Raw genomic sequence first — 10,769 nt, forward strand, 5'->3', positions numbered from 1 at the left:
AGGCGCTCTCGGGCTCTCGATCTCGGCGCTAGAGGCGCTCTCGGGCTCTCGATCTCGGCGCTAGAGGCGCTCTCGGGCTCTCGATCTCGGCGCTAGAGGCGCTCTCGGGCTCTCGATCTCGGCGCTAGAGGCGCTCTCGGGCTCTCGATCTCGGCGCTAGAGGCGCTCTCGGGCTCTCGATCTCGGCGCTAGAGGCGCTCTCGGGCTCTCGATCTCGGCGCTAGAGGCGCTCTCGGGCTCTCGATCTCGGCGCTAGAGGCGCTCTCGGGCTCTCGATCTCGGCGCTAGAGGCGCTCTCGGGCTCTCGATTTCGGGGCTAGAGGCGCTCTCGGGCTCTCGATCTCGGGGCTAGAGGCGCTCTCGGGCTCTCGATCTCGGGGCTAGAGGCGCTCTCGGGCTCTCGATCTCGGCGCTAGAGGCGCTCTCGGGCTCTCGATCTCGGCGCTAGAGGCGCTCTCGGGCTCTCGATCTCGGCGCTAGAGGCGCTCTCGGGCTCTCGATCTCGGCGCTAGAGGCGCTCTCGGGCTCTCGATCTCGGCGCTAGAGGCGCTCTCGGGCTCTCGATCTCGGCGCTAGAGGCGCTCTCGGGCTCTCGATCTCGGCGCTAGAGGCGCTCTCGATCTCGGCGCTAGAGGCGCTCTCGATCTCGGCGCTAGAGGCGCTCTCGGGCTCTCAATCTCGGCGCTAGAGGCGCTCTCGGGCTCTCGATCTCGGCGCTAGAGGCGCTCTCGGGCTCTCGATCTCGGCGCTAGAGGCGCTCTCGGGCTCTCGATCTCGGCGCTAGAGGCGCTCTCGGTCTCTCGATCTCGGCGCTAGAGGCGCTCTCGGGCTCTCGAGGTCGGCGCTAGAGGCGCTCTCGGGCTCTCGGTGTCGGCGCTAGAGGCGCACTCGGTGTTGGCGCTAGAGGCGCTCTCGGGCTCTAGATCTCGGCGCTAGAGGCGCTCTCGGGCTCTCGATCTCGGCGCTAGAGGCGCTCTCGGGCTCTCGATCTCGGCGCTAGAGGCGCTCTCGGGCTCTCGATCTCGGCGCTAGAGACGCTCTCGGGCTCTCGATCTCGGCGCTAGAGGCGCTCTCGGGCTCTCGATCTCGGCGCTAGAGGCGCTCTCGGGCTCCTCGATCTCGGCGCTAGAGGCGCTCTCGGGCTCTCGATCTCGGCGCTAGAGGCGCTCTCGGGCTCCTCGATCTCGGCGCTAGAGGCGCTCTCGGGCTCTCGATCTCGGCGCTAGAGGCGCTCTCGGGCTCTCGATCTCGGCGCTAGAGGCGCTCTCGGGCTCTCGATCTCGGCGCTAGAGGCGCTCTCGGGCTCCTCGATCTCGGCGCTAGAGGCGCTCGCGGGCTCCTCGATCTCGGCGCTAGAGGCGCTCTCGGGCTCCTCGATCTCGACGCTAGAGGCGCTCTCGGGCTCTCGATCTCGGCGCTAGAGGCGCTCTCGGGCTCTCGATCTCGGCGCTAGAGGCGCTCTCGGGCTCTCGATCTCGGCGCTAGAGGCGCTCTCGGGCTCTCGATCTCGGCGCTAGAGGCGCTCTCGGGCTCTCGATCTCGGCGCTAGAGGCGCTCTCGGGCTCTCGATCTCGGCGCTAGAGGCGCTCTCGGGCTCTCGATCTCGGCGCTAGAGGCGCTCTCGGGCTCTCGATCTCGGCGCTAGAGGCGCTCTCGGGCTCTCGATCTCGGCGCTAGAGGCGCTCTCGGGCTCTCGATCTCGGCGCTAGAGGCGCTCTCGGGCTCTCGATCTCGGGGCTAGAGGCGCTCTCGGGCTCTCGATCTCGGGGCTAGAGGCGCTCTCGGGCTCTCGATCTCGGCGCTAGAGGCGCTCTCGGGCTCTCGATCTCGGCGCTAGAGGCGCTCTCGGGCTCTCGATCTCGGCGCTAGAGGCGCTCTCGGGCTCTTGATCTCGGCGGTAGAGGCGCTCTCGATCTCGGCGCTAGAGGCGCTCTCGATCTCGGCGCTAGAGGCGCTCTCGGGCTCTCGATCTCGGCGCTAGAGGCGCTCTCGGGCTCTCGATCTCGGCGCTAGAGGCGCTCTCGGGCTCTCGATCTCGGCGCTAGAGGCGCTCTCGGGCTCTCGATCTCGGCGCTAGAGGCGCTCTCGGGCTCTCGATCTCGGCGCTAAAGGCGCTCTCGGGCTCTCGATCTCGGCGCTAGAGGCGCTCTCGGTCTCTCGATCTCGGCGCTAGAGGCGCTCTCGGGCTCTCGAGGTCGGCGCTAGAGGCGCTCTCGGGCTCTCGGTGTCGGCGCTAGAGGCGCTCTCGGTGTCGGCGCTAGAGGCGCTCTCGGGCTCTCGATCTCGGCGCTAGAGGCGCTCTCGGGTTCTCGATCTCGGCGCTAGAGGCGCTCTCGGGTTCTCGATCTCGGCGCTAGAGGCGCTCTCGGACTCTCGATCTCCGCGCTAGAGGCGCTCTCGGACTCTCGATCTCGGCGCTAGTGGCGCTCTCGGGCTCTCGATCTCGGCGCTCTCGGGCTCTCGATCTCGGCGCTCTCGGGCTCTCGATCTCGGCGCTCTCGGGCTCTCGATCTCGGCGCTCTCGGGCTCTCGATCTCGGCGGTCTCGGGCTCTCGATCTCGGCGCTAGAGGCGCTCTCGGGCTCTCGATCTCGGCGCTAGAGGCGCTCTAGTGCTCTCGATCTCGGCGCTAGAGGCGCTCTCGGGCTCTCGATCTCGGCGCTAGAGGCGCTCTCGGGCTCCCGATCTCGGCGCTAGAGGCGCTCTCGGGCTCTCGATCTCGGCGCTAGTGGCGCTCTCGGGCTCTCGATCTCGGCGCTCTCGGGCTCTCGGGCTCTCGATCTCGGCGCTAGTGGCGCTCTCGGGCTCTCGATCTCGGCGCTCTCGGGCTCTCGATCTCGGCGCTCTCGGGCTCTCGATCTCGGCGCTCTCGGGCTCTCGATCTCGGCGCTCTCGGGCTCTCGATCTCGGCGGTCTCGGGCTCTCGATCTCGGCGCTAGAGGCGATCTCGATCTCGGCGCTAGAGGCGATCTCGATCTCGGCGCTAGAGGCGATCTCGATCTCGGCGCTAGAGGCGCTCTCGATCTCGGCGCTAGAGGCGCTCTCGATCTCGGCGCTAGAGGCGCTCTCGATCTCGGCGCTAGAGGCGATCTCGATCTCGGCGCTAGAGGCGCTCTCGGGCTCTCAATTTCGGTGTTTAGAGGCGCAGAGGTCGCGTTCAATGGTCAGGTGGGCATAACCAGGACTTGCTCCTTTAATACTGGGCAGTTTAGCCACTTAACAGCTAACGTGTAACATAAACAGCAGTTCTAGTTAGATGTTTTTAGTAACGAAAAGTGTATTCTACGTAGGTCGTCGTAATGTTTAAATTTGATAACGTTAACAAGTTCTAGCAACGATTGTGGGTGTTGTCAAACGTAATAGTTTTTTATGCAAAAATCTAACATTAATTAACATTACTAATTTGGTGGTTCTGTTCACCTTGTATTTTTTCTGACATCCAAATTAATGCCACGAAACTTATTTTAATTGAATATCGTATTTTTCGTTCCTGTACAAGCAACGAAACACCGTAATTCCTGATTACATATACAGAGAGTCAAAATAGGGATAGAGGAATGTAACTAAATCTTTCAAGAACACCTGAATGTTTACGTTCTTATAGCCGTAGTGTGTTTAAAATTCATTCAGACACTAATTTTTTTTATTACCTGCCTCACATCCTTACACTAGAAGAGCAAACGTCTATTTCGCTCCTAAATATTAGCTAATACGTCAATTGCAGACCAAGAATCACAATAACTTGGCTGAAATGTGTTGACCGAACCACACACACTAGAAAGTGTTGGGACGACGACGTTTCGGTCCGTCCTGGACCATTCTCAAGTCGATTGTGAGAATGGTCCAGGACGGACCGAAACGTCGTCGTCCCTTCACTTTCTAGTGTGTGCTTTAGTCAACGTACTAAGTCATTTCTTATGTTAAAGTTGAGTTATAACTGGGCGGGGACACTATAGGAGGATTCTAATCATAACACCGCTAAGCGTTCCCTATAGTGCTTCATTATAGGGAGACTATAAGAGCAGTGGTGTTGAACTCATTTGCATGTTGTTGTTGTTGTTATAGATTCAGCTACTCGGAACAAGTTCCAAGTAGCACGGGCTATGGTGAGCCCGTAACTTACCTGGCACAGGAGCGGGGCAAGAAGCACGGGCTATGGTTAGCCTCGTGGACGGGAGATGTCTCCCTCATTTGCTATTTTGTGCCACTTTTACGATTCTACGTGAGGCGGGCCACAAGGAAGACTTGCCCCTCTACTCGTGAGGCAAGGCAGAAGACCTCTTTAAAGTACATAAATATTACTAATAACACACACTAGTTCCTGGTTTGTCTTCTTCCTGTCATTTGCCATCTCTTGGTCTGTCACAGTGCATCAAGGTCTGGGGCAAATGACAGAAGGGAGGGAAATGTCATGGAAAAGCGCCAAGCCATTACGACTATATAGCACTGGGAAGGGGGTCAGGATAAGAATTTGGGATGGGACGGGGGGGGGGGGGAAGGAATGGGATATTATATGCTAAAAAGTAATGTGAAAGTAGACAATTCAGATCTCAGGTTAAGACTTTGTCCTCGTAAAAAAAAAAATCAGTCTTCATATAACTTCCACAACATTATTCATTGTTTATGCTTTACCACGAATCAGTCTCTGGAACCAGCCTTGTGCCAACAAATACACAATACTTGCAGTATTGTGCAAATACACAATACTTGACTACAGGATCCGAGTGAGGTCAGTAGAACGCCCAGTTGCGATTCTTTTGATCATGTCGTGACGCAGTCAACTAAGGCAGGGTCTGCGATCATCCCGGGGCGTAAGTTTGAACCCTCATCACGGCCCATGTAGATTTGTTCACTTCGAGTTAAACCACGGCTAAACTGTGACAAGAGTGTGATCCGCGGGCTAGAAGAGATACCCTGCCACAGTTGGAATCCCAGTTCGGTCGAGTCATTCCCTTGAACCGATGGTTTTAAAAGATTCGTGAACGGCTTTCTGTATCTATAGGGTGACCGAACGCATCCAGTTACAAAAGCCTCGAATCAATTTCGACACCATCTTGCCCACTGTCTACATGGATTCGGTTAAATGACCCGGTTAAATGCGTTTTCACGCCCCAAGTAACGGAAATACTGTGATATTTCGGATGAGGAGCAGAGTACTGTCAAGGGCTTTGGGACGGTTCCCTAGGGCAAGAAGCTAAAAAACGGCGTGTCTAGCTTACTAGCTGTCTAAATGACTAAATGGTTGTCTAAATGGCTGTCTAAATGGCTGTCTAAATGGCTGTCTAAATGGCTGTCTAAATGGCTGTCTAAATGACTGGCTCCCAATGCACCACCAGTGTTGCGAGCCGAAAATATATGTACATTATTAAAATGGTGTATAGCGATACTGATTAAAAATCTGAGCACCAATTAATTTTTTTTGTACGTGACAGCAGGACAGTGGATCTTAAAAACATATTCGGCCTGATAATTTGACGGCTGTATATTCAATTATTATTTTTTCAATGTTACATCCAACTAATTTCTTACACGCTCTCAACTGCACTACGCCAGCTCCAGAAAGTTCCTGGTTGAGGGTTGTGTGCTTGAGAAAAAAGAAAGCATGAGGCTTTTCTAGAATATATCGGCTGAATATAACAATGGAGAAAATATAATTATGCTGATTTCTCTTCGTGTTATATCATAAATATCGCACGAGGGTAATATATATATTTCAACAAAAGAGAACGTATGTCAGAGTTTGCAGGTCAGACACATAGGCTAGCGGTGCCCTACCTTTGCACGGTGACGATTTGAGGGTACGTGACCGGCATGGCTGGGTTAGGGATAGCTCTAAACATAACGGGAGGGGCTCCTACGGTTCACGAGTTCTGTAGGTGACTGACAGTGTCCCTAGAAGATATTTTTTTTATTTCACACCACATTGGAATATTTACGAGTACGATCTCTCGTAGGCTGGTGGAGGTCGACCCCTTGGTGCATCTCTTCACCATGGAAAGGTCCACCATGATAATAGGAGACTCTTATCACCATTGTTTTGATAGTTTTAGTTTGATTTTTTGAAAAAAATCTTAAGAGTTTTTCAGAACTCTACACTTAGATGGCGAGACCACTTGAGATCGACCAGGGTATACCGTAATGTATCCCATATAGTGTACCATGAAGTTAGTGTACCACAAGGTTCTTGCAACGTAACTCCAGAATTAGTGCGAATAATACACACTTGTTGAATTGTCAAACTATTAACAATTGAGAAAAAAAGTCCCTCCCCCAATTGGCCTGTGATAACAGGAGGAAAAGAAGGAACCAGAATTGTAAAGTTACTTGCCTATACAACTAAAAGCTCACGACAAACACCACCGTCTGTCCTCCTGTCCCTGAGTGAAGCCCCCCTTTCCCCCACCCCTTAAGGAAACGTACATTGTTCCACAAACACTATCGGGACCAAAGAGCCAGAGTTCAACCCCCGTAAACACAACTAATCGGAAAATGATGTATATTCATTGTCCTTGGTTTAAAATTACACTCTGAGTTAAATTGATATCTTGTACAACATAACAGCAAAATGGCATGCATTTAAATATGTATTACAAAAGAAAACTATAACTCAACCAGATATTACTTCTAAATGTGCATTGAAAACAAACATAATCACTGCTCCAGGTGCGACTAATGATTAATAATAATTGCATGGACAAAAGACTTTGTTTAAAGAATAAAAAAAAATGCAGCAAAATTGCATTTTTCATTTGTAATGACGTAATTAATTTTAAATCACAAATATCGGAGATTATTTTTTGTGTGAAAATAGCAGCTGGTACAAGTTTGCTTCTGACAGGAGACGGAACACCGGAAACATACTGTTAGTTAAGATAGAATGCGAGGAGAGTTAAGAACACAAGGACTTGGATACAGAAAACTACCGGAGATCTGAAAAAACAAGAGCCGTGATGAGGATTCGAACCTACTCTCGGGGTGTTCCCAGACGCTCCATAATCGACTATGCCACGATATGGTAATTATAATTGCATCCTGGAGCGCTACCGCATCACAAGTTCGAACTGGTTCGAACCCTCATCGCGGCCCTTGTGGATTTGTTCATTTGATGTATCAAGCTATTGTGATTTCTGTGTGCATACAGGAGGTCTATTAGTTCATGCAAGGCAGCTACCATGTAAGCCAACCAATCTCGTTCATATTTGTCAAATCGTCGATCCCCAGGATATTATAGTGTCCGCTAATTTGTTCTACAAATAACGATACTAAATTAAGATTCCATAAATTACCATCCTAGTCCCCAAAACGATATTTTAAGGACAATTCTTTTGTTTTAAAATGTTTAACATCAATCTCTTCTTTACAGTATTACTAGGAGACACCCCTCAGTCCGTTTAGCATCCTAGTAGAGTCTGTAGATCTGAACCCTTCATCAAGCGTCAGTCATCTATATAAACAAATTACGAAACTAGTCTGTAAACATCAGGTGCTGAGGGTAGCACAGTCCTTTGTAACACATGCTAATCACCTCCTTGGCATAGAGATGGTTCACGATACAGAGCATCAACCTCCAGTACAGGCATCATTAGGCTTGAACGGCTCTCGCTCTCTCTCTCTCTCTCTCTCTCTCTCTCTCTCTCTCTCTCTCTCTCTCTCTCTCTCTCTCTCTCTCTCTCTCTCTCTCTCTCTCTCTCTCTCGCTCGCTTGCAGTAAATAAAGACAATATTGAACGGAATCTTGAATTATCAAATAGGTCCCTTAAGAAAGTCATTAGACGAGAACTCCTGGATGGATTTGAAGAAAGTAGAACAGTACAAACTGTAACTAGCAAGTCCATTGTTTATCACAATGAAAAGTGTCAATTATATCATGTGTATGGGGCAAGTAACAACATGAGCAGACTAACAGACGTGTTCACAGCTCGAATGAGACTTGGCTACAAGTGTCTCTGGCAGTTCGACTATTATAGGGATCTAGATGAAGGAAAGTGTAAAGTGTGTGGGCAAAGACAGGGACACACACTCGATCACTTTATCTTGGATTGTAGTTAAATTAAGCAATTTAGAGATAAATTTAAGCTCACGGTACATGATATGGCAACCTATCTTATTACTAAGGATAAAATACCTGAAATCCTCGCACGGTATTCATATTTCGCTCCCAGTAGATAAAAGACATCTGAGATTAAGAAACAAGTAGTGTATTGTGAAGACTAATAATAAACAGTAGCTCCCCTATGACTCTGTAATATCTCTATTGCTCAAACAAATATGTATTAGCAATAAGACCAACCATTAATATATTTAATGACTTACTGTAAATATATAGCTCTTGAAATGGGACATTGTAACTAGATGACATTGTAATTATAAGGTGTGAAGGATAGACGAAATTGTTTATGTAATAATCTCCGTTGTGGTCTGATAAAGACCTTTTGTGCCCTCTGTAATGTGTTTTTTTTGCGCTACCGCTCACAGGATGAGTATGGGGTGCACAATAAACAAATCGCCTTCGGCGGTAACAATCACTCTCGCACTCTGACTTTGTCATCTAGGACTTGTTCCACCTCTGACGCTCCTCTTTCAATACACAGAGAGCAATCACACTAAAGGAAATCGCACACGAGGAGAGAGATTTTCCCTCTTCAAATCCTTCCTTCCCCCTCTTTTTCACCCACACATCACCACCCACACATCCCTACCCCACACATACCCACCCACACATCACCACCCACACATCACCACCCCACACATCCCCACCCCACACATACCCACCCACACATCACCACCCACACATCCCCACCCACATCCCCATCTCACCCTTCTCCCTCTGATCGTATAATTCCACCAAACACACAATGTAACTAGCACATTAATTTTGCAATTGTTACTTCAATGCAACGTAATATTAAAACGTTTTTCATCTCCCTTAATTTTGAATGTTATGAATAGCTGAAAATCTTCTGAAAATATATTTCTGGAAAACTAAGAAAAACATTTCGCAATTTGTAGGAGTCGCTGGGAGGCGGAATAGGAGCTAATCCTTCTTAAGAAGGGGCATGGGGGTCCACCGGGAAAAGCCTCTGACACTCCCCCATGCAAAGCTCAGTGAAGGGTGTCACAGAATCTACAGTAGAATAAAAGCTATTCCTTCCCAAAATATAATGTACCTAATAGGACAAATTGCCTAACAAGCCGAGGGGTGTCACAGACACAAAACAGACATCCTCTTTTTATAGATAAAAAAAAATGTAGACGGCACAAGATGTTTTCGTCCAGAAATATTCGCGAAAACAGATGTGGTAGTGAAGAGGCACCTGGTGGAGGCAGTAATTAGGGAAGACCTTCACACTCACCTGGGAATGATGAGGTCGTGAGTCCTCTGGATTGCAGCGACAGGTGGAGATGAAGGTGAAAATAGAAAAAAAAAAAACATATATTTAGGATACGTGCTTCCGCTCGAGTATGTGGGGGGGGGGGAGGGGAAGGAGGCCTATATGCCCTGTATGTGGGTAGGAGGCATGTGCTCTATATGCCCAAGTACGTGGGTAGGAGGCATGTGCTCTATATGCCCTAAGAGTTAATACTCGCCTAATAGAGTTTGCGAGGGATGACGTGCGTCTCTTGGGCTCCGCCTCTCAACCCTTAATCGAATGGTGCATGAAGGGTGTAGACCCCATTGGGCTCAGTCATATATACATTTACAGCTGTGAATAGAGTTTGCCTCCACCCCTTCAATTCTTAATCCTTTGGCTGCGTGGGATGAGGAATATGCAATTATGATTCCATATTTCTGGTACAAAAATGCAAGGGTGTTATGCATGGTATTCCATGTGGAATGGTAGAGTGAAAATGTACCAGAGAAATGGCTAAATAAAGTGATTGTGTAACTAAAATAAAGTAGAATGTAACGTGGGTTAGGACTGTAGAGGAATTAGTTTACAGAGTGAGCAAATTGTATAGCAAGATAAAGATAGGATGAATACAGGATTTGATGGATAATTTCGTCAATGAACAAGCTGATTGGTCTGGAGTAGAAGAAAGTGTGTGTATTAGATGTTTGCCTTAAGTAAGCGTATTAGAAACTCGTGTGAAAAAGTAAGTTAGGTGTATATTATATATATATATATATATATATATATATATATATATATATATATATAACATGATCGAAAAGCTAAGATCAATAATTCTAACACGAATTTTCTCAATATTTCTTATGTTTCTTTTCACTGTCGATGGTAATTGAAAAATCAATTCTCCAAAATTCATTTTTATTTCTAGTCTGACGAGACACTTGAACGCGTTTCGTAATAACTTATTACATTTTCAAAGACTTTAGTTTACACACACAACTATAACCTGTAAACACGCTAATCCGTCATACTTATACTCGCATTTGGGTGAAGAGATATGGTGCAACAGTTTTGGATGAGGTGAACAAACTTGTGACAAACACAAGACAGAACACGCAACTATGAGTATTAATTGGATACGAGAGCATAAGAATGGAAGTAACTCTGATTAGCCAAAGATTGAGAAAAGATGAATAGGTTCGTAAGTGCTTGCGTAACTGCTTCGTGAATCTAGTCCCCAGGCCGTCACACTCCGTGTCATGTCCACGGCCAACTATCGTCCGCTAAACGATGGCAAAGTTCCTCGCCGGCGTCTCCTCAGTTCATCTAAGGCACGGAGCAGAGTGACGGCGCGGCGACTAAGGACCTTGACTGAGGTGCGAATAGGTGAAAGCTCCCCTTGTGCTCCCTCCCACTTG

The 10,769-nt window shown here is 48.9% G+C and overlaps 1 protein-coding gene across 1 annotated transcript; it reads right to left on the minus strand.

The window, feature by feature from the left end:
• Positions 1–2,660: 2,660 nt before the first annotated feature.
• On the minus strand, positions 2,661–4,190 carry LOC138365656 (uncharacterized). Its single transcript, XM_069326142.1, has 2 exons — positions 4,123–4,190; positions 2,661–3,102 (listed from the first exon to the last, which is right to left on the minus strand). Exons 1-2 carry the CDS (start codon positions 4,188–4,190, stop codon positions 2,661–2,663), a joined length of 510 nt encoding a protein of 169 aa, XP_069182243.1.
• Positions 4,191–10,769: the final 6,579 nt, after the last annotated feature.

The sequence above is a fragment of the Procambarus clarkii genome, chromosome 17 (assembly GCF_040958095.1).
Source record: "Procambarus clarkii isolate CNS0578487 chromosome 17, FALCON_Pclarkii_2.0, whole genome shotgun sequence".
NCBI lineage: Eukaryota > Metazoa > Arthropoda > Malacostraca > Decapoda > Cambaridae > Procambarus > Procambarus clarkii.

Bases quoted from the DNA above. Each gene is read 5' to 3' on its own strand.
- LOC138365656 (XM_069326142.1), bottom strand. From the start codon at position 4,190: ATGAGGGAGACATCTCCCGTCCACGAGGCTAACCATAGCCCGTGCTTC. The intron at 3,103-4,122 runs GTAAGTTACGGG...GAGCGCCTCTAG, and splicing joins TTGCCCCGCTCCTGTGCCAG to CGCCGAGATCGAGATCGCCT.